Genomic DNA, 23,878 nt, shown 5'->3' with positions numbered 1-23,878 from the left:
GGAGTTGAAGATCTTTTTCATATGCTGCCGATCATCTGTATTACTTCTACTACTAAAGTTTATTCATAGAACCTTACTCATTTCAGAATGACTTGATCGCAGTGAGTTTAGGTTTTTGTCCTTTTTTATGGACCTGTAGGACTCTTTGTGTATTATCAACAGAACATTCCATTTTTACCTTGTAGATATGTTCTATTACTCTATGTATCAGAGACTTCGATTTGTCTTCTAGTGGATACTTCCTTTCTTTTCATCATAATGCTGCTGTAAATAGGCAAGCAGCCCTCAGCTCAAGCTTCTGTTTTCTAGCTTCCCGGTAGTCAGTTTGACCATGTGCCTAAATTTTGGTCACAGAGATGTGAGCCAAAAAAAAAAAGGTGAGCCTGCTGGCAGGGAGGGGTAGCTCTGGGAGCCTGTGGCCACCATGGGGGTGCTGTACCAAGCTGGACTTAACCATGAAGCCCAGAGCTCGCGGACAGGAGGGAAGCAGCCGTGGTAGCTCTTTGTTTTGCTACAGTCACATGTTACCATGAGGTAAAAGTAAACGTCTGTCTTGTGTCTTTTTCTTGCTACGGAAGCCTAACCTATATCCTGACTAATAGGGAGTTTGGATTCTAGATGCGCAGGGCAGGCTAGATTGCTGGTGACCTTTGTTACCTGTGTCAATCCCTTAGTCCAAGTGTGGCCCGTGAGACCCTGGAAGTCAGACTACAGGTCAAATAATCGAGGGATTATCGAGGAACAAGTTGACAAAAGTCACACTGGTTCTTGACACTCCTCAAAACCCTAAACGAGGAGATGAACTTGGGTTAGAGTAGTCAGTGTGTGAGCGGAGATGGAAGGGGATACAGCTCTGCTAAGAATTTTCTTCTTCTTTTTTAAAAACTTTTATTTAGTCCAGGTGGGAACGCGTTCCGGTAAGGAATACTCATGCTGCTCAAGCACATGGAACTGCCCAGCTGAATCCCCTTCCGGGGGAGACTTGTTATGATGGACTGCAGCCAATTCTCCCGATGGCCTGTGTTTTCAGAGCCACAGAGGTGATGGGGTGAAGACCTGGGAATTACATCAATGTATTAGAGCTGAAAACCCAAACCCACTGCTGAGGAGTTGATTTTAACTCAATGGGGCTTTGGCTGCTCCCTGCGGCTTCCCTCCCCTCTCCCCACCCAGCCAGGGCTGAGAGGACCCCACCAGTTCCTCTGTAGCAGGCAGTCTGCTAGTGCTCACAATGGAGTCAAGGACACCACCAGGTGGGTCTGAGTCTGGGGACCCCACACGGGGCTGGAACGGACCTGGTGGTTTCAGCTTTCTGCTGCGCTATAGTCTTCCTGGTGGCTTGGGCACTGGAAGTAGAAAGGATGGGGACAAGGGAGCCAAGGAGGATTGACGGTCGGTTGAGGGGGGACTGTACTGGAAGAGCAAACAGACATGAGATGTTGAGTAAACTGAGACACTCTCCAGCCTCCACATTTACAATGTAACAACGGTGTTTCAGGTGCCCTGTCCTTGTACACGGAAGGTCAGGCTCCAGGTGTACTAAGACTTTCCTCCGCCTTTTCTCTGTTCTGTGGCTGACAACCTCAACTGACTAAACCTGCGGCCACAGAGTCTGCTCTGACTCCCAGTGGCCCGATGTGGTTTGGGGAGACTTTATAAACTTTACAGGTGCAGGCAGTCTCTTTCCCCCGTGGAGCAGCTGGTGGGTTTGAACTGCCAACCTTGCAACAACGCACCACCACTAGGGTTCAGTAGTCTGGGGTGTGAATTGAACTGTTCTAACAATACAACTCCAAGGGTATATTCATAGTACATTCCCACAGACAACAGGACACCCCCTCACAGAAGGGAAGAGTCAACCAGGGCGCAGTACAGCACCAATGAGACACACAATATTCCTCTGGTTCTTTGAGGTTTCCTCACCGTCCTCTGTCATGACCGCAGTCCTGCCTTTCACTGAGGGCTAGAACGGAGCATGTCCAGTGGTATAGATAAAAGCTCACGACACACAGAATCCAGGTCTAACAAACCCCTCAGGAACAGAGTTGGGAGTATCAATACCAGGAGGAGGGGAGGAAGGGGAACCGATTGAAATGATCGAAACATAATCCCTCCTAGAGGGATGAACAACAGAAACGTGGGTGAAGGGAGACAGGGTCAGTGTACGATATGAAAACAATAATAATTGATAATTTCTCAAGGGGTCACGAGGGTGGAAGGTGGCTGGAGGGAGGGGGGAAAAAAGAGGAGCTGATACCAAGGACTCAAATAGAAATTAAATGTCTAGAAAATGTTGATGGCAACATATGTACAAATAGCTTGATACAATTGCTAGATGGAATGTTATTAAGAGCTGTAAGAGTCCCCAATAAAATGATTTAATAAAAAATAGCATATTTATATTCCATTTTATCACTAAACAGTGTCCTAGTGTATGGATTTACTGTCGTCTGTTTATCCATCCACCTGTTAACGGTTGTTTCCAAGGGGGGTTGTTCTGTTTTAGGGGGTATTACAAATAAATTGAACAAGTATTTCAGGTATTCCTGTGAACGCGTTTTTGCTTGTCTAGGGTAAGTACCTAAGAGTGGGAGGGCTGCGCTGCGTGGTGGGTGTGTTTAACAGTTTAAGAAACTGCCAGACTGTCCCCCAAAGCAGTAGTAGTCATCAAGTCCCAGCTGGCACTCCCAGTGACATTCAACTGGTAACCAAAACGCTGGCAGTTCCAACTCACCCAGCAACCGGCTCTGTGAAGATCACAGCCAAGAAGCCCGGTGGGGCAGCCGGACTCAGAGCCATGCGTGGGCACGAGCTCATTCATGCGTCCCAGCCGTGCCACATCATCAGCACTTACCCCGGCTGCTGCTGCTTCAGCTTCTAGTCCTTCTAACGGGTGAGGGTGGCACTTCCATCCCCATGACAGCCAACGCGGTAGCGAGTCCCACACCCTGAGGGAGGCGGGGCTATGGAAGCAGCAAGGGAAGCCTACCAGTACGATCAGGGATTAGATCACCTGCTGAGAATAGAAAAGGTGGGGCAGGACCATGGAAACAAGGCCAATAGAAGAAAGGGATCGGTCTCTCTTGCCTCCCTGCTAGGCTTAGAGCGACTAAGGGGCGAGCTGGAACGTGGAGCATGGAGGACAGCGGAGGCGGTGGCACAGCGGGAGAGAGCCATCATTGCACCCGACGCTGGAAACCAGGAGACCCGCCTGAGGGCGGTTGGGGGGGGCTTGAAGGTCCCTGGAGGGAAGAGCTGTCCCGCGCGCAAAGCAGAGGGTTCCCAGAGGGAGGGTTCACAGAAGGGGGAGGGGGCTGTGCTTCTCGAGACCTGTCTCCTGCACTGCTCCTCATCCTGAGCCATCCCAGAGTGCAAGCTGCACTTTGACACGTTGCTAATAAACCACCTCGCCCTAAGGACAAGGAGTATGTTCTGGGAAATGCTCACTGAATTACACAAACCAAGAGCAGAGGGGCCCACTGAGGAGGGGGAGGAGTTACTGTTGGAGACGAGAGAGTGGAAACGCTGGGCACTTCACGCATCTTTCAGCTCTGCTTGTGGAAACCAGTTTTGTGCTGGTTCTTCGTAAAAAAGATCCACCCTTCTGGTGTCAGAACGCTGGGTTCACTGCAATGGCCCAGACTCACTGGAATAGGTGGTTTAGGAATAAAAGGGAGAGTTCACAGTAGAATGAGGAACCTCTGGCTTCTAATGGGATAACCAAAGAAGGAAGGGAGTTAGGAAGTTAGGGAGGGAGGGAGGGAGCGAAGAAGGAAAGAATCCCACCATGGATTGAAGCAGCTGTCATGTTGCCATCAGCCACCCAAGGCTGCAGCTATGCACAGGAAGTAGGAGTGGTGGATCACCGGTTGGCTGCGTAAGGAGATGGAGTGATAAGGAAAGGGTGAGCCATTCCTCAGTAATAACTGCATGACAGGAGAAGAGAAGGCAGGGCTGGATTGTAGCACGGAGCCAAACCCAAATCTGGTCTGGTGGGAGCGACCACCACATGGAAACAACAGAAAGCACCCCTGTAACTCTGCTCGCCAAGAAGGGGGGAGGCGCAAAGCCAAGACGCCACTGACAGCAGAGACACGGTGAAGGAGCTGCTTCAATTTGCACATCGGTAGCACCACTTCTGGAGGAACTATTACTCAGATGCACTGTGGGAGCAACTACCTTAGGGGCTGAGGCTCTAGGTCTGGACACTACTGAATGGAAGCAAGGCCCACGGTTCACTGTGGAAGAGCCAGCACTGATGGCCCCGGCACCACAGGCTGACCTACAGAGGGCAGCCAGCAAGGTGGGCTGGACTCAGTCTGCTCCAAGATTCGGCTACTCTGAGCAGGGCGACTGCCCTTCTCCCTAAATGGCCAATGGAGAACTCCAAAGGACAGAGCGGCAGCGCTGAGGGCCGCTTCCACAAAGCACGTGGGGTTGGTTTTGTGGTTGTCAGGATGTTCATCCAATGATACGTCCCTTACACAGGTCATGGTAGATCTACTGAGCTGGCGATCCCCTTCTGCATGGGCACCCCATATAACTTCACTAGTGAGACAAAGCAACAAGTCTTCTCACATCCTTAATACAACTCCCCCTCTTGGGATACTGTAACTGCAGACAACAACGGCGATTCCCCACAGAATCTGAAGAGGCCATAAGTACTTATCCAGCCAGAGGCGTCTTTTAAAATGAGAAATGGGGTGAATGTGACAGACGTGGATGGAGTTAAGGCAAAGGCAGCGCCACAGGAGATTGGCTTGATTCAGGGAAACTCCTTCCCCTCCCCCCATGCCCCCCCCCCCCCCCCGAGTATCAAAGAAACCTAAAAAAGGCTTTTATCCATCACCCCCCTGGGGAAGGATTTCATGATGAGAAGTTCACAATTGGAAGCAGAGGTTCAGAGAGGTGATCAAGACTAGAGACAGTGATGAGGGGCCGAGGGGTCTTCTGGTTGAGCCCTCCGCAGGGAGGGGCTCAAGCCTATGAGCACACACGTGGGTAAAACGGCCACTGAGTGTGGAGAGAGCTCTTGGGGCTCCTGGAAACGGAGCCCAGCGTACTGTAACCTCAACGGCTGTCAGTTAATTCTGGGAGGGGCCTAACGTTAGACAGGGGACTACAAGGACGGGACTAAGGCGAACGTTTGGAGGAGAACTGGATATTTAAGCAAACCTCCTAGGAAGGAACTACCCCGTCTGGATGTATCATTCATTTAGATATCTCATATAGTTGGGGGACAGCCTTCTACCTGACGGTGTGGTGTACAGCTGTGGGTGTCTCAGGCCAATGATGATGAGAAGAGCGGCAAAAATCAGCATTGCTCAAACCCAAACCGTGGATGTGACACAGGACAGAGCACCTGGTGGACGAAAGGAGACTGCTGCCTGATTAGAGGCATGCTGGAGGCTGGAGTACTGCAGTGTTGGTGCTCACAGATTCCCTGCGTGGCAGCACCGAGGGAGGCCTCAATAAAGGAGTGGCCCCTGTAGGTTCAGCTGTGTCAGAGACTAATCAACAGTGTAGGAAATACAGCAAGCTAAAGGAGACTGGTAGTCAGTGTCTGGTCTTGCAAATACCTTTTTCTCTATTCCCATCTCAGCAAAGAGCCAGCTGCAGTTTGGTTTCCCGTGGAAAGAATTTCAACCAAGTTTCTTAAATTCACTTACTTACTGTCACAGTTTTGTTAGAAGAGACTCAGACTTGGTGTCAATATCAAGTTACAGTATGTTACTATCAAATACCACAAAACCAGGTGAGGGCTGATTTCAATACAGTCATGGCCCACATGGCCACCAGGGGCTGGTTAACAAATCCAGCACAAATCCAGGGGCCTGTTCTTATGCTCCATCCAGACATAAAGACGCTGGAGATGTGTGACACTCGTGCTTATGCAGACTGGCGCTTACGGCAAAGCACTGAGAAACACTGCCGCACGGTGTTTGCCTAAGATTCTGGACTAGAAAGTTTCCAAATGTTCACAGATGACAATACACGCCAGTTAAAACGGCGATTGCCCACGACTATTGGGTACTGCCTCAAGGATACAAAATCCTCATGAGATCTGAAATACCCAAACTGTCTTGGGAGATTTCAGAGAAACACTCTCATGAGGCACTGCCCCCAATAACTCCATAGTAAAACGGGAATGGTTCACACAACAAGCTCCTGGGGAAATGGAGGGGGCACCCATCTCATCCAGGAGCGAGTAACCTTTCCCTTAAGCCCTAACCTGGAACAACTTGAGATGCCAGAGGCCACCGCTACATGGGCAGGGTCCTGTGAACAACTTTTGGCTGACCAGCGTAAAGTTGCTTGGATCATGGATGACGGTTTCAGGATACACGGACAAGACTGGAAAGATGTTGCAACAAGACCAGCAGATGGAAAGATCTTGACTGAAGGTCAGAACAGATGAGATCAAGGGGCTGAACCTCATGCTGTCTGCCCAGCCAGGAGGGAAGACGGGGCAATGATGAGAGCCCTTATGTTTTGATTTTTATCGAATCTACTGATTCCTAGATAGTGGCCAATGATCCAGCTATATGGTCAGGCAAAGAGGCAATGGAAAATTGGACTACTAAGGGGCCACCCATGTATGACATGGATCTGTGGAACCAAACCCCCCCCCAAATAACAAACCATCCCCCACCAAAACAAAAAAGCTGTCATCGAACAGCTTCTGACTCATAGTGAACCTCTCAGGACAGGGTAGAACTGCCCCAGTGGGCTTCTGAAACTGCGCTTTCTTACAGGAGCAGAAAGCTTCATCATTCTCCTGGTGTGGAAAGCACTCTGAAATTCAGAGGGCACTTCAGAGCAGGCTGTGTGAATGCTCCACCTGAAGAACACCCTTCCAGGACTGGCAGGCGATCGAGTCCGCATGGGGGCCTGTCAGCATGGCCCACCTGAGGTGGCCATTTGGGTCCACGAAAGAGTGTACAATGGGGATGGTGCAGCAATGCATGATGGGTTGAATCCAGACACACCCACCTTGAACCCTCTGAGGCCACAAAGGCTAGCAACCGCTCTACCTGCCACCAAAAAAGACAGATGTTAGACGACTCTGGGGCAGATTCCGCAGGGGGAATCTCAAGGTCCTGTGCTGGAAAGTTGATCACACTGTACCAAGTCAGTGCAAATGGGTTCTCACATCATTTAGGGATTGGAACAAAAGACCAGGTACTGATTGGGGTCAATGAGCAATATTTCTTCAGACCAAATTACACACTTTGCAGCAACGGGTCAGGATCTAATAAATGGACCTGTGCGGCATACTGCCTTCGGAGGGAGTTATGGCAGAGAGAACAGAGCGCTGCCCAGCCCTGTGCTGTCTGCAGCCGCTGTGCTAGTACAGCTCATGGGGCGTCTCTTTTTCCCAGGCCTCTTCCTCACCAAGCATGCTCTCCTCTCCGGCGACTGGTCTCTCTTGGCAGCATGTCCTGATGGCACAATCTTGCCATCCTTGCTTGTAAGGGAGCTTTCCGAAGACTACACTTCGAGGATAGAATGGTTCGTTCTTCTGGCATTCCAAGACAAACTCCGTACTTTTACCAACACCGTGATTCCAGTCTATTGCTGCTTCTGCGGTCGTCACAGGAACCAGTGCTGAGCTCATCTTTGCTGAAGGAATGCAGTGAGCAACGCTCCATGTGCTTGCTGGAGAGCGGGATGCAACCACCTTCTTCTGAGACTTGACTGCTTTAGGTCTTTGGTCTATTTACAATTCTGTTCAACACTGGCACTATCACAAAGCTTCTCTTGTCTTTACCTTTTTTAACTGGAAGTTTTATTTAAGTCTGTGATCACCTTTTAATTAATTTATACGTATGGTGTGAGGTTGGGTGTCTGTTCTTTTTTTCACATGTAGATATTAAGTTGACTCTACATCATTTATTGAAAAGATTTTCCTTTCCTCACCAAGTTTGTTAGTGGTTGGCGCGCGTATGTGTGTGTGTGTGTGTGTGTGTGTGTGTGTAGGGATCTTTGATCAGGGTGATAGAAATATTAGGAATGAGTAGTGATGATTGAACAACGTGATGAATGTAACTAGTATCACAAACTACATGTAAAAGTTGTTGGCTTGGCAAATGCTTTGTTACATATAGATTTACTATAATAAAGCAAACAAAAAAACTAGTGTTTCAAGATTTGCACTCTGACTCGCAATGTAGTCGAGTTTTGGTTGTTCTGAGCGCTCATCAATATCTGTTATGATAAGTTTGTTCCACCTTAGTCCTGCGGGGAGATGTGGTGGCACCTGGTTGTAGTTTTGATGTGTTGTCTTGATGACTGTTGAAGTTCGACCCCTATGATATTCTTGAAGCCACGTGAATATTCTCTTTGGCTAATAGCCATTTAACCATTTTTTGATTAAGCTTTTCTTGCTAATTTGTGGGTATTCTTTCTTCCTTCTGGCACCAGTCTTTTGTTGGCAGTTGGTACAAATACCTTCTTCCTCTCTGTGCCTACATTATCATTCTCTTGTACACAGGTGTAAACAACTCTAGAAACTGATCAAAATGTTAAAAGCAATTTTATCTGGCTGAATTTCTCCCCTTCTTTTCAGTTCTCCACATTTCCAGTTCCTTCTTTAGCATGCAACAAGAAAAAAATTTAAATAATGGAAATGAGGTGTTTTCAGGAGGATGATTTCTATTTTATATTAGCCTAATATGATGATGGAGCTAAAGAGTAACCTGTTGTGAGAGGATAACCAAGACAAAAACTTAGTGACATTTGCCTTTCCTGTTACTTAAATATTTGAGCAAATCTGGGGGGGACACCTGGTGGAGAGTACTGATAAATGTATCAATGTGCTTGAGCTGCTCCAGCATAGTGGGCCAGTCTGTCTTTTAAATACACTCTGTTCCTTCATCATCATGTTTTCACTTAACAAGGACTTTCAGCGTCTAGTTGGGGCAAATGCAGCACTGAGCAGGGTTTTGGTTTGACTAGCTAATATGACATAAATTCAGATAAAGCAAGTGATACTGAAATTAGAAATGTAATTGATGCTGGGATAGCTACATAATTTATGGGAATCTGTGCCTACTCCCCCTTACGCCCCCCCAAAAAACCAAACTGATCAGGGCCCTTTATTCAAAAAGGGAAAAAATTCCATTAACAATGCTAAAGTTTCTACCCTTTCTTCAAAGGAAAAAAATGTTCTGGCTACTCTGTGTCCTTTGCATTTCTTTTTCAACTTTTTAAAGCTTCCACTAATTTTTTTTAAAGTCTCACAGAATTTGGGTTGGGATTATGTTAAATTTGTAGGTCAATCTGGAAAGAACTATTATTTGAACAATTTTTGTTCTTCTAGGCTAAGCATGCCTTTTCCCACTCACTCACCTCTTACTTTCTCACAGAAATACCTGGTAGTTTTCAGTGTAAACGTTGTGGACATCTTTTGGTTGGCTGACCCTAGGTATCTTATTATTTCGGGGTTATTGTGAGCTTTACATTTCTTTGCATTTTCCAATCGAGTGCTGCTCAGCTACAAGAGTAATGTTGATTTTTGTAATTTAGCCTTGCTAAAATCATTTATTAGTTTTAGAAGTTGTTTTATGAATCCCCTAGAATTTTATATCATCTGCAAATACAAAATTTTACTTCTAATATTTATCCCTTTGGGTTTTTTCTTCTCTTACTGCAATGAAGTAAGTTAATGTCAAACACAAGCAGTGAAAGTGGACATCCTTGTCTTGTTCTTGATCTTTGGGGGCGAAAGGTGAGTCTTTTCACCATTCTTATCTCAGATATAGGAGGGGGTACCAAAAACATTGGAATTACGCTGGGCGGAGGGAAGCTTTCCTAGTATGCATTTTTTGGAATAGGCGAGCATGGAGCAACTTGCTCTGAGTCGGTGCATCCAGGGACTTGGCTTGGGAAGGTTCTCTCTGGTCCCAGTGAATGTTTTCGTCAAAGCAGTTTCGCTCAAACTTAGTTTTTTGTGATGGCTGATTTAAGAGAACAGGTGCAGCTGTAAAACTCCATTTCCTGCTGGGGAAAAATGCCACAGCAACTGTTGCGATGTTGAACACAGCTCACAGGAACAGCGCTATGGGGGAAGCTCCAGTGGATGAGGGGTTTTCTCATTCAAAAAAGGGTAAATGTCGACTGATGACAAGCCTCGCTCTGGATGTCAACTTCCCAAACCGTCGACTCATAGGGCATCTGGAGTTTGTTCCATTAGGCCAGTCTGCTTATCAAGCTTTCTATTTAGAAGTTCTGAGAGTATAGCGTAACAGTATGCGACAAACAAGGCCTGATTTGTGGCTGGTTCTGCCACCACCACAATGCACCAGCTCATACAGCCATCTCCGCGCACCAGGTGTTGACAAAAACAGCACGGCTCTCTTGCCCGCACGCACCTAACTTACCTGACGTCCCTCCATGTGACTTCTTTTTGTTTCCACGAATGAAGAGGGACATGAAAGGGCGGCAATTTGATGGCATAGAAGAGGTGAAGAAAAAATGAGCCAGCCGTCTGCTTGCCAAACAGATTTGTTTGAAAACTGTTTCCAAGAATTGAATAGATTCGACAAATGTAGTGAACTACTGACCGTTTGGATCGAAGCTCAACTCCTAACCACTATGCCAGCAGGGCTCCATGATCTGATACGGATCAATTCAAAAGAGCAGAGTACTTCCTGCGGACAGTCTCAGAGTTAAACTAAACTTTGACTGTTTGATTTTAAGATTCCAGGGGATATTTCTTGTTTGAGATTTAACGATTACCGTAGGGCGATCGTGTCAGGGGTTCCTCCATCCTCTGTGGGCTTAGAAGTACGGATCAAATAAGAATTTCACATCTGTTCGGCATTTTTCCACTCGTGATCGGGAGTCTTCTAGACTGTTTGATAACGAGACATCACCCGGTTTTTCTGGTCTCTCTGCAAAGGAGGCGATCAGACACACATTGCATTTCTTTCTCATATTCCTAACGCGCCTCCTTCCTCTGTTGTCCCAGGGGTTGCTCCTTAGAAGACCACTTGAAAGCTTTTCAGACCGCAGGCCCTGCTCACTGAATTAGGAGGTAAACAAGCAGGGCACATAGCGCCAGCTCAATTAACTGCGATGCCCCGTGAAAACATGATCCTAAGTCTTCAAACCAAGGAGCCAAATCCCATGAGGTGTTTGATTGCAAAAAAAGCAGACACAGCAGGCAACCTTTTTGTAAATCATTGTTTTAATTGTAACACACAATTTAGGACAATTGAATTTTTACTTACTGACAATTACAAGAAACATCTGTGTGGTCTCCCCAGTACTATACAAACCAGAACTCAGTACGGTAGAACCTCGGTCTTCGACTCCATCAGGACTTGACATGAGTGGATTTCGAGGCGAAATGTCAAGAAAATTTTGAATCGGAGTTCGAACAAAACATTGGAATCTGACCAGTCACACGTGATTTTTGTAAACAAAAGCAGTTCGTGTTTCAGTCACTAGGCGTTAGTTGGTGTTGTTAGGACGCATTGTTTAAGCCTTTTGTGGTTGTGTTCCAAGTGTTTTGCTATAAATTTTTTAGCTTTGTGGCTTTTTCTATTGTTTTTAGATAAAAAACATGGATCCTAAGAAAGTTCTTTGAAAGTAATCATCATAAGGAACTGGTTAACTGTTACGGATATTGTCGATAATTGAGTAAACCCTTTAGAAAGCAGTTAAGGATAAGCCAACAGCAGACCACACTAGACAGATTTTTGTTTTTTAAACAAAGTCAGCCAGGTCCTAGTAAAAAAAAAGGCAAAGGGAAAACTCCTGAAAAAGCAGCTACCAGTTGGCTTTTATGGAAGGGGATTCCCCTTCCAAAGAATGGCTCTCTCCCCATGCCTCCTCTCCACATCCGCGCCCACAGATCCAGATCCTCCTCAAGGTCTGGGCCATACTGTAGTTGTTAGAAACTTGTTTAATGTGTTTATGTAAGTTATATTATTTAACTCTGAACTTTGAAATTTCTGTGTAATGTTTTGTATCAAAAGGCAAGGTCAGGGTAAAAACTTAGTGGCCGAGAACAGATTAATCTGTTTTCCGTTATTTCTTACGGGAAAAACTGATTTGGAACTCGACTGCTTCGCCTCTTGAGACGCTCCTTCTAGGATGGACTAGCATCGAGGTCTGGATGCTACTGTACCCCATGACCAGGCCCGCGTTCCCTCCCTCCTCCCCCCTGGTAACCACTAGTAAACTGCTCTCCACCATGCTCCTGCTCATGCCTTTCATGTAAGCGAAGTCACGCAACAGCTGTCCTCGCGATCAGCGTATTCCACTCACCGGGTCTTCAAGCTCCATCCACAGGTGACATGTATCAAAGCTTTACTTTGCTCACCGGCTGCGCAGCACTCCACTGTACCTGTGTTTTGCATCCTGTTTATCCGTTCGTCCACAGATGGGCATTTGAGTCGTTCCCATCTTGTTTCATTTTTCTGCTTGTGGAAATCAAACCTTCCCAGATTCATGTATCAGAGAGGCCTTTTATGTCCCATCAAATGGATTTAGCACCCTTGTCAAAAATCAGTTGCCCCATGATGTGTGGGTTTATTTCTGTACACTCAGTTGTAGTCCGCCGGTCTGTTTCCATCGCTGTACCAGTACCAGGCTGCTTGGATTACTGCAGGTGTGTAATCTGTTTCAAGACCAGGACGTTGGAGAGCCCCTTCGTTGTTGCACTGGTTGTCAGTGGTGGTGTCTCCCCTGTGTAACTGGCTAGTTTGACGATGTGCTAGCCCTGGTACTTGCTAAGTTACTTGTAATAATAATTTTAGGCTTAGCATGTTATTATACTCCTCAAGGAATTGTGTTTATCTAGTACCTGGGGCTACTAAAAATTAGGGATCACTTTAATCCTGTTCCAGGCCTGGGGCAATTCTGGCCGCAGTCTGTACAAAGGCTGCTTTTCCCCCAGTTGATGCTAACTCCTGGGCTGCAGCCTTTCAGCTCCCAGACAGAAAACTCTGTGCTGCCGAGTTCACCGTGACTCGCAGTGATGCTGTAGGCGAGAGTAGAAATGTCCGTGTATAGCTTCATTCTTCCTGGTACTCGGCCTCCTAATTCTTCACTCGGATTAGCTTTTGAAGACCATCATTTTTATCGTTTCTCCTTTTTTGCTGTTATTTTCAGTGGGACAATTGGTTTCAAGCATCAAGCCTTCCAGGATAAGAGATGCAAGCTTCCTTCTCATTATAAACAAGTCTGACTTCCCTTTTCATTTTCCCTGTTTTATCTTCAGCCAGGTACTGGGTGTGCTGGGCTAAACTCCCCATCATTTTCCTTTCCTATTTTTTTATTTTGCTGTCTTTTTCTGTATTTTTGAGATGTTACTTAACTTTACCTTCACACCATTTTCTTTTTTATCAAAGGGGTGTAAGTCTATAACTGTTGCTTTTTAAAACTTCTTGTTCCTTTATATGGATACAGTGTCTTCCCATAGCTGAGCATACTCAATGGAAGAGTTGATTTTGAAGTTATTTCCTTTCTCACAGTAAGTCTCTGCTCTTCTGGGTCCCTCCTCCTGTTGGTCCCTCAGCGATAGTTCTCAATGTAAGGACGGAACTTTCCAAAACTGCTGGACACTGTAACATACACAAGATTTGTCAGCTGTTGGGTTTAGCATTATGCTGGTCAAATGTTTGTGCACCACCAATTTTCTCTGAACAAGTCCCAAAGATGACATGTGAACATCTTCTCTGAGGCCACCTCCCCATTTCCCCAAGAAAAGTCCTTGCTCCTCTGCGGCCCCCTGGCAGCCAGCGCTCTGCACAGCAGAGGGAGAAAGGGGCTGGCTTGGAGTGCCTGGTCTCGCCTGGCTCACTGCAGAGTCAGGTGTTTGCCAGTCTTAACTGTTATCGTTTAATTCCAAATTCTTATTCTGGGAATGTGTTGTTATTGAAGGTTCCTTAAGATAAATTGATGAGACTTTATATCTTAGATCAGTTGAACAGATACCATTATAAATTTGTGGAAAAATTTAAAAGTTATTCATGTATTATTTTGATCTATTTCTCTGTAGCATTTGATGCAATAAATCTTTTGAATTTATCTTGAAGAGGGAAAAGAAAAAGAAATTCCAAATTCTCCCTTCCAGCATTCTTAGCGGCATGTTAACTCCACTGCCTATGTCTTTTCCAAACCCTGCCAAACAAGAGCTTGAGTCCCAGCATGCTTTCCCTTTGCAGACACTCAAGAAATAACTTTGTCTGTCTCTGTATCCTTGATGTCGTACAGCTGAATGTACTTAGAAAGGACAGCTAGAATGTTCCATAGAAGCAAGGATGGTAAGACATCACCTCATATACTGTGGGCATGTTACCAGGAAGACCAGTCCCTGGCAAAGGGCATCATGCTTGGTAAAGCAGAAGGTCAGCCAGAAACAAGAAGACAGTGAAGGAGACCGATTGACACGGTGGTTGCAACAATGGGCTTCAACACAGGATCGTGTACAAATGATGGTAGAGGATCAGGCAGTGTTTCATTCTGTTGCCCCAGGGCAGTTAGGCATCTACAAGCAGCTGATGCCGTTGGATGTACTTTACGTAGGCCATAATCAGAGGCCCGTCTCCTGCAGAATTCTCCATAGCTTCTCTTGTTGGATTGGTTCCTTCTTCTAGCACGTCCAGATTAAATCACAAACTCGCGTAACAATATTGGCAAACATATATAGCACAGACGGGGCCTCCAGAGGAGTTCCCTTGAAAAGCTGTATATGTATTCCAAATACTTGCCAAGGCCAAAAGCACGATGCAGAGAGAGCAGGGGGCCATCTTTAGGGAGGAGGTAAGGAAAGCTGTACAGAGAGGTAGTGGCCGCGGGAAATCCTGGCCTAACTAATTGTTATTACAAGGAGAATATTTATCTACTTGTGAAATGAAACATTAAAAGAAAACGAGGTGCTCAGGCAACACAGAGTAGATTATTAGCTACATCCATGTGTGATCATGAATTTATTAGGTATCTTTTCCAAGCTCATTTCCTGATCTTAAAACGATCATATTATTACTTTAAACAAAAGCTTGTTGTGTGGCATAAAAATGGATACACAGTTCCTACTATGTCTCATCTGAGACTGTCTTCATACTATGCTATTGCTTTCTTTACACATCAACCGTGTGAGAAATCTTCATCTTTGATTATTGACTTAGATAATATACAATCAGCAGAAAGACACGGTAAAGGCCTAGTGAATAAGATTAGTATCAAGATAGTTTTTAGCCTAAAAAGTATTTGGCAGACAGAATCCCAGAAGCCCAAAGCAGCATTCTGATCTTATCACAATGAGTTTACCTTTGGGGGGGAAATAACCCCAGACAGTCTGAAGAGCTTTCAGGTTTTATAGGCTACAATGGTTACATGTGGGGTCACAATAGATGATCCATGTATAATGGGAGAAAAAGAACCAAAAATCAAATGCTTAACAAGACGACAGGAAACCAAAAGGGACAAACACAGGCAGAAATCAAATGTACATGTCAATACCCCCCTCCTCCCCATCAGTCTGAAGGATGACCACAGATGCCCTGGATAGAGCGGGGAAAATATGCACCCAAATTTAAAATAATGCAAGCGAGCAGTACTTACCCGGGGGAGGCTGCTGAAGGCGGGAGGGGTAAAGAGGGAGGGTGACTGGAAATGGTAACCACAGGGAAGAAACGCCAGGAGCGCTGCCAGATGGTGGGGCTGCAATCAGCCGCGAAACAAAGTGTGTACAAACCGTGGAATGGAAAACCAATTTGTTCAGTAAACTCCCCTCTTAATCACACTGAAAAAGGAAATCCCTGAGACTATCAGCCCAAGAGGCTCTAAACCTTGACCCCGATCTGTGCGTTCTTCTTTTACTGAAACAACAGTGGCATACACAGTAAAGGATACTGCCCGTGAGAGACATGCTGTACTTGAGGAAGACCGTTTGTATGAGACCAGACGGTCAGCCTTTATTCGAAAGCAAAGACAAGACAGCAAAGGGGCAGGGAAAGCAGAGTACTGAAGATGGAACAACCAACTAGAGAGAATGGGGACCCTGTGAAAAATGGAACGTCTCCAGTGGGAAACCAATGGGCTATGTACACTTTCACCAAAAACACAACGCAATTTTACTACAAAAAATGGTTGGCCTGAGTAATTCTGCCTGCCTTGTATCTATCCGATACATGCATGCAGCTTGAGGACATTAATGTTGTCCACTGAAGATTTTGTTGATTTGGATCATTTCAAAAAAAGCTTTCTTTTATTGTACTATTTTCTTTAAAGCACAAAACAAAAGCAAACAACACAATTTTGTCCAATTTCCAGAGAGTGGAACCACATCAGTATGTGCCTAAAAGAAGCACCTTTTTCCATGCCACTGGCTCCCACAAACCACAAGAAAACAACTCCACTGATAGAGTCAGACTTTACAACATCTTCATAATGTATTCAGGATAATGTCCTTAATGTCTTTCCAATTTTCCCTTGCCAGAACTTAAGCTCACCCCCTCTCGTCCTGAGGTACGTTGGTAAAAGAACAAGGATATCTATAATTACAACGTCTTTGGCATCTGAAGACAGTTATTAAATCGCCCTTCATTGTTCCCTCTCCAACGCACTCACTGCCACCCAGTCCACAGGGCAGAGCTGCCCCTATAGGTTCTGAGACGGGAACTCTTTGTGGGAGTACAAAGCCTGGTCTTTCTGCCTTGGAGTGGCTGGTGGTTTTGAACTGCCAACCTTGCATAGTAATCCAATGTGTAACCACTATGCCACTAGGACTCCCTTCTCCAACTTAAAATAACCCCAATTCCTTTGCCTTTTCTTAGTCTGAACTACCTTTCTAAGGTTCAAATTCTCATATATGCAACCACAGCCCACTGTAAAAGGATGAGGGAGAAAAACAGTTGAAAGTATAGTTGAGTAAGCAGCCATGAGACAGGTGTCAGCCAGCTGGGAATGATGAACGAAGGCACAGATAAGCTCTCGTTGCGACATCACATCTCCGCCTGGGTTCCAGGCAGCAGTCTACAGCACAACAATCCTTACCAGGGGACTTTCCTTGCTGCGAGTGGCTTCGTCGCTCTCTGTATCTGGCAGGAGTGGATAAACTTGCGTCTTTACTAGGCTTGCTAGCAGACCCCATATCTGATATAAGGAATCCCATCTGTTCTGAAGGCAAGACATTTTCTGAGGGGCTGGTCTGGCATTTTATACTGGCATCCACCTAAAACATTAAACCATTCATTATTCTCAGACTTTGCCAAAATCACCTTCCAAAAGATACCTCACCAGAGAGTTTCTACACAGACGCTCAGCACACGTGCTTGTATGGCTTGCCACCCTTAGGAAGGATACTACCTTTGATTCTATTGCGTTACCTGCGTATTTGATTGTAGATGTACATTTCCCTGTACACGAACCATGGAAACGTAGATGGGTCTCAAACATTTTCTTATCAGCAGAGATTTTCCATGAAGCTAGGGAGGTGTTCTTTTCATTGCTCATTTTTCTGGTCAAGTTCACCAGTGTTTTGCTTATAACTAGTTATCACTCTCCACCCTGCCGTCCTTTCCTTCACTCTCCCTCTTGTCAGTGAGAATGAAGAGCTAGACAAAAGACCCTTTGGTCAGTGTCAATGGGGGAGAGGCACTTTGTTCTCCTAATTTCATACTCTGGGTCTTAAAGAGGGCCTCCAAATTATAAATTTTTTGGCCCTTTTAAACTGGATCTACTCTTCTTGGGATACATGAGTTTCTTTCTTGAAGTTTTCAGGTTAGTTTTCTTTGAAATGACAAATCCCTAGTCAGTGGTCAAGGTGACAAACCTTTATTATAGGATATTGTGTATTTAAGAATGTAATTGCAAAAATAAAACCCTATATAATGAAATGAACCTAAAAACAGCTTTCAAGAATTGTAGCATCAAAAATATAAATTTATTAAAAGAAATAAAAACATGTAGAAGTAGTGTACTTTTAAAGCATGAAATCTAATCCTTGGGCAGAACTGTAAATGAGTAGACAAATCAGGGGTTCTTTCCACAGCATATCTTCAAGGTAATGAGCTTATCTTTGGTCTACTGACTGTCATTGCACCATATCTTAACACATCATATACTGGGTCTTAATGCTAGACCTCAAAAAACAGTGGGAAACCTTGAAACATTTTAATCTAAAATTAGACCGAAAAATGCCTGCCAAAACCTACATTGGAAATCTCAAAGGTGGAATAAATTTTCAGTCCTGTTAGCAAAAAAAAAAACACCCCAAAAAACCCCAATCCAAATTGAACAAGAGGGCAGGAGGAGCCTAAAAGCAAGAAAAAAAGGTAGGGGAAAAAATCACTTAGTAGCCGAATTCACAAAAAAATTTGTTTTTAATTTGGATGTACTTTCTGATGAATCGCTTTTACTAAATGTTTTTAATAAAAATGGATTCATTTTCTGGTCAGAGTGCAGCAGTAATGAAGGAATTCGCTTCTACTTTCTCCTCAAACTACAGTCAGAGCTCTGTTTCAGGGATTTGCTATTGGTAAGAAAATTCCACAGCATGCTCACAAATTATATTAGAGCGCATTGATACGTTAAAAAAGATACGAAAAGCCTTCTCCTTGCTTTCAGGTCACAGATGGTACCTCTCCCCGCTTCTGGAGAGTAGACCATCAGTCAGGCTTACTTAAACCCACCCACACTTAGAGACCTAACCCAGAGAGCGGATGCCTGGGGACTAAGGGAACAGTCTTTCTCTGTCTTTTGTGCATCACCACTAAGATATGATTCTTCTGGAAAGCACAGTGAGCTGGTATGAAACACCGACAAAATCTAGATGAGCTGGTTGCTCAAAGTCTTTAGCAAGAAGGATGAACGACTTTCAGCCTCATTAAAATTGTTTCTTTGCCCCCTTACCTGGTGTGTGCTGAATGGCAGACCTTCTTGCACAAATACTACTGAAGACGGAGAGGGGCTATGACTGAGTTGATCTTTCAGTTTGACATGGGCCTGCTGGATGGTTGCGGGCTCCTGCACTGTGGCGTTTTCGACAGGCTGCGCTGTGTGGATGGTATAGATATACTCAGGCGGCTGTGGCAGAGAGCAGGTGATGGCTTGTTCTGTTCCTACCACAAAAGACGTAATATCTGAGCCTACGGGAGTAAGTGGCTCGAGCTGGCTCGCCTGACTTGCAGAAGACGGATTACTGCTGTTTGAATTAGCCAGCACGTGCTGGCCTCTGTTAGACTGCGATGTTGGACACTGGCTCTCCACAGGCTCCACCTTCACCATCTCCAGCTTAGGGGAGGAGTGCAACTCATCTACTATCTGAAAGACAGCCTCTAGGTTCACTTCTGTCTTTTTATTTTCCTCGGTAGCACTGCAAGACCAGTTAGAAGGCAGAAATTCAACTGGATAGGAGGATTGCATTGGAGGATTCTGGGAAAAGAGAAAATAGGACTGTTTGGATAGAAAATCAAATATGAGATTAAAGCAGAAAGGAACAACATTTAGGTTGAAGAATTCTAAACTTAAGTAGATTAAACTTAAAGCCCACTTAAAAAACAACCACCTGAGTGCCAATCTATTTTTTTATTAACATCTACTTAGCATCTATGACATGCCAACCACTATGCTAAGTTTAATACTGGAATGGACCAATAATTCTTGGAATTAAAGTACACAAAACCACAAAGCTGTGGTACTCAAATATCTATTTGCTGATAAGAACGTTTATATGCCAGTAGCAAGAAGATGAAAACACTCAAAATGCCCACCAGTGAAAAAAGGATAAATAAACATTAATACATCTGCACCATGGAACACTATGCACCACTAAAGAATAGTGATGAAATTGTGAGACACCTCACGATACGGATGGATTTGGAGGTCATTGTATTGAGTGAAGTTTGTCAATCACAAAAGGACAAATATTATATGAGACCCCTGCTATATTTTAAAAATCAAGTTAAAGGTTATCATACCAGAAGAAAGACTTACATGGTTGCCAGGGATGGGAGGGAAAAGGAGAGGATGTGAAGTCACAGGGCAGAGGGTAGACAGGTTAGACAGCACCCGACAAAAGGGGGAGGGAGAAAAAAGCAGGTGCAGGGCAAGCTAATGGGAGCATTGATAAATCAATAAAGTTGTAGAATCCAAAAATGATGACCTGATATATAAACTCTCACCAAAATCACATTAAAACCTTTTTAAAAATAATAAAGGTTAATAGATAAAAACCATGACTTGTAGATGTCATATATTGTTTTGGGTATGTAAGCATTAGTCAGAAAATTTCAAATACAGGATGCTCACAAGTCTGCCAATGCTTCCACAGATTCAGGGGGAGGCTTTGATCTTGAGTTCCAAATGATCTGGAAAAAATGGATGGACTATCGAAATGTCCCGTGTTTCCTGCAATTGAGTATTTTTAATAATAAGAGGATAGATTAAAAACGGCCTTCATTTGTAGATTTATACCCACGTGAGTTATAGTCTCTATGCATAATGTTTTGCACAGTGGGCATTCAATAAATGTTTATTGATGAGTGATCTGTGAACATATGACACAGAGGAATCATGATGAAATAAAACATGTAATTAGTTTTGGGTGCCAAATGCAGAGCTTTGCACAGAATAGGCCACTCAATAGGTTTTTATCATCCCAGGTTACACACAGACAAGCACAGAAAAGTTATGATGGAAGAAAAACCTCTCGGGGTTGCCAAATGGACTGCAAAGATGTGCCGAAGACATCCAGAGGCGGGACAAGGCAGCCTCAACTGGTGCCGGCACCGAGGAACCCAGCCTTGACACTTCACTGAGCTTTCATTTCAGTGGGTGTCAAGTCAAGGACCTGTGGAATGCGATGACTGAACTCTCAATAGAGCCCAGTGGGATGCGATGCTCTCCATTTCCACATCATGAAACTGACTTTCAGAGACGCTTTTCAAGTTACCCACAGTGACACGAAGCAACCGGCAGAGTCAGGTTTCAAATCTAAGTTGCCAGACGGCTCTTTGCCGTCACACTAGCCTAGCCATTCACCTATTCACTCACAGTCCAACCACGCTCACTGCACTGATTTCCAGAATGGCACCTCAAGTATCCGTCACCCATCTTAGTACTTTACAATGAGGTACCAAAAAAAACAAAACAAACCAGGTCTGGGAGGCTGGCCCCAGCACCATAAATTAAGTGAATTCCTGCCCCTCCCCCGAAAAGAATTTGTTCCAAAGGACGACATTGACTCTGCAGCTCCGGGAGATGGACATATTTGATCAGAGCACACGGGAGCAGATGAAGGGGCAGGAGGAGAGAGTGGAGCACAGCCTGGCCCACCAGGCCGTGATGATGATGTTCCTGAGTAGAGCAGCCAGTCCACAGAGAGAACAACATGGCTGGACCTACTATGAGACATGATGCCCCTCAGTGACTAAGGGCGATACAGGGGACAGCACCGGAGACACAGTGTGGGAATTGCACCTGACCTGATCCCACCACACCGAGGCAAATCACTGGGGGAGTGCAGCGGAACAGCAAGGGAATGGAGTGGCAAGGTCCCCAGGGAATGCTGAAAGTGGACTTTGGGGCCAGGGCGTGGTGCCCCAACAGACTGGACTGGAAAACGCTCCTAAGGGCCAGCAGACGATCCCTGAACTAACTACAAGCTTTTCTCTTGTGAACTGTTTTGTTCTGTTCTTTGTCAGTGGTTTGTTTTTGTTGTTTTGTTGTCTGGTTGTATACTGTTGCTTTGTTTTCCTCTGTCTTGTTTTCGTGCATGTTAGTGTCTCCACAGGTCTGTCTGAATAGGACAGGCTGGATGAACTATCTGGAGGAAAAACAACGGGACCGACAGTTCCGGGGGGACTTGGGGTGGGGGGGTAGGGGGGGGTAAGGAAGTGGTGTTAACAAACCCAGGGACAAGGGAAAAACATGGGACCCCAAATGGTAGAGAAGGGGGAGTGGCAGGCCTGGTGGGAAATGATCAAGGGTAAGGTTGCTTAGAGAAGAGGTATACTCTAGCCCAGGTGGCGATGAAGCATGGTAGTAGGGCAGGAGGAAGGTCAAGGGAGATGGAGGAAAGAGCTAGGAGTCAAAGGGCATTCATGGAGGTCTAGACAAAGACATGTGCAAGCAAATATATATAGGAGGATGGGGAAATACATCTATGTGTCTATATTTATAGGTCAAGTATTAAGGTGGCGGAAGGACCTTGGGCCTCTACTCAAACACTCCCTCAATGCATGAATACCTTTTTTTATTAAATTGGAACTCTATGATGCTCACTCTCCCGACACAACGGCTGGAGCCAAAGTGGGTGAACAAGTAAATGTGGTGAAGAAAGCTGATGGTGCCCGGCTATCAAAAGAGATAGTGACTGGGGTCTTAAAGGCTTGAAGATAAACAAGCGGCCATCTAGCTCAGAAGCAACAAAGTCCACATGGAAGAACACACCAGCCTGTGTGATCGAGTGGTCCCAAAGGGATCAGTTACCAGGCTTCAAAGAACAAAAAATCATATCATTGACTGCACACCTCCATGATAGGATCGCTGAAGACAAATGGGTGCATAAGCAAATGTGGTGAAGAAAGCTGATGGTGCCCGGCTATCAAAAGAGATAGTGTCTGGGGTCTTAAAGGCTTGAGGGTGAACAGCGGCCATCTAGCTCAGAAGCAAATAAGCCCACATGGAAGAAGCACACCGGCCAGTGCGATCACGAGGTGCCAAGGGACCAGGTATAAGGCATCATGCAAAAAAAACAACAACGATATAAGTGTGTGTATGTATGTGTATATATGTGTGTATGTATATATATATATATATATCATATTAAATGAAGGGGGAAGTGCAGAGTGGAGACCCAAGGCCCAAGTGTCGGCCAATGGAGATCCCCTCATAGAGGCGTTTAGGAGAGGAGATGGGTTAATTAGGGTGCGAGGTAGTACCGATGAAGAACACAGCTTTCCCCCAGATCCTGGATGCTTCCTCCCCCCAACTACCATGATCCGAATTCTACCTTGCAGGGCTGGATAGGACAGAGGCTGTACACTGGTACATATGAGGGCTGGAAGTACAGGGAATCCAGGGTGGATGATACCTTCAGGACCAAGGGTGTGAGGGACGATGCTGGGAGAGTGGAGGGTGAGTGGGTTGGAAAGGGGGAACTGATTACAAGGATCCACATGTGACCTCTTCCCTGGGAGAGGGACAGCAGAGAAGGGCGGAAGGGAGACTCCGGATAGGGCAAGATATGACAAAATAACGATGTATAAATTACCAAGGGCACATGAGGGAGGGGGGAAAGGGGAGGGAGGGGGGAAAAAAAAGAGGACCTGATGCAAGGGGCTTAAGTGGAGAGCAAATGCCTTGAGAATGATTGGGGCAGGGAATGTATGGATGTGCTTTATACAATTGATGTATGTATATGTATGGATGGTGATAAGAGTTGTATGAGTCCCTAATAAAATGTAAAAGAAGAAAAGAGAAAAAAATGATTAGGGCAAAGACTGTACAGATGTGCTTTATACAATTGATGTATGTATATGTATGAACTGTGAAAAGAATTGTATCAGCCCCAATAAATTGTTAAAATAAATAAATAAATTAATTAAAAAAAAAAAAAACACCAACCCCAAATTGTGCTTAGGAGGGCAGACATTTCATAGTGTGCATTTTCCCTGCTAAGCAAGCATCCAGCAACTCCTGAGTTAGTGCACCCCTCGTGGTGCGCTTTTGTGAATCGGGTGACACTCACAAAGCAGATCTTGGGTTCCGCATTCAGAGCCCTGGGGGCACAGTGGACTACAGGTTGGGACGCTAACTGTGAGGTCAGTCCTTTGAGCCCACCAGACAGACACTCCATGGGAGAAAGAATACTCACAGCCTTCACAACCTGTCCTGCAAGCTCACTGTGAGTTGAAATGGA

General features: G+C 45.3%; 1 protein-coding gene across 1 annotated transcript in view; it reads right to left on the bottom strand.

The window, feature by feature from the left end:
• The window catches only part of HSF5 (heat shock transcription factor 5), a 59,523-nt gene that overhangs the window by 10,742 nt on the left and 24,903 nt on the right, over positions 1 to 23,878 (bottom strand). Inside the window, exons 4-5 of the mRNA XM_075559280.1 lie at positions 18,868 to 19,389; positions 17,011 to 17,188 (exon numbers count right to left, since the gene is read on the bottom strand). Coding sequence (XP_075415395.1) covers positions 17,011 to 17,188; positions 18,868 to 19,389 — 700 coding nt within the window. The remainder of the gene's footprint in view (positions 1 to 17,010; positions 17,189 to 18,867; positions 19,390 to 23,878) is intronic.

The sequence above is a fragment of the Tenrec ecaudatus genome, chromosome 10 (assembly GCF_050624435.1).
Source record: "Tenrec ecaudatus isolate mTenEca1 chromosome 10, mTenEca1.hap1, whole genome shotgun sequence".
Lineage (NCBI taxonomy): Eukaryota > Metazoa > Chordata > Mammalia > Afrosoricida > Tenrecidae > Tenrec > Tenrec ecaudatus.
The sequence above is the reverse complement of the archived record's forward strand: the minus strand, read 5'-3'. Positions and strand labels throughout refer to the sequence as shown.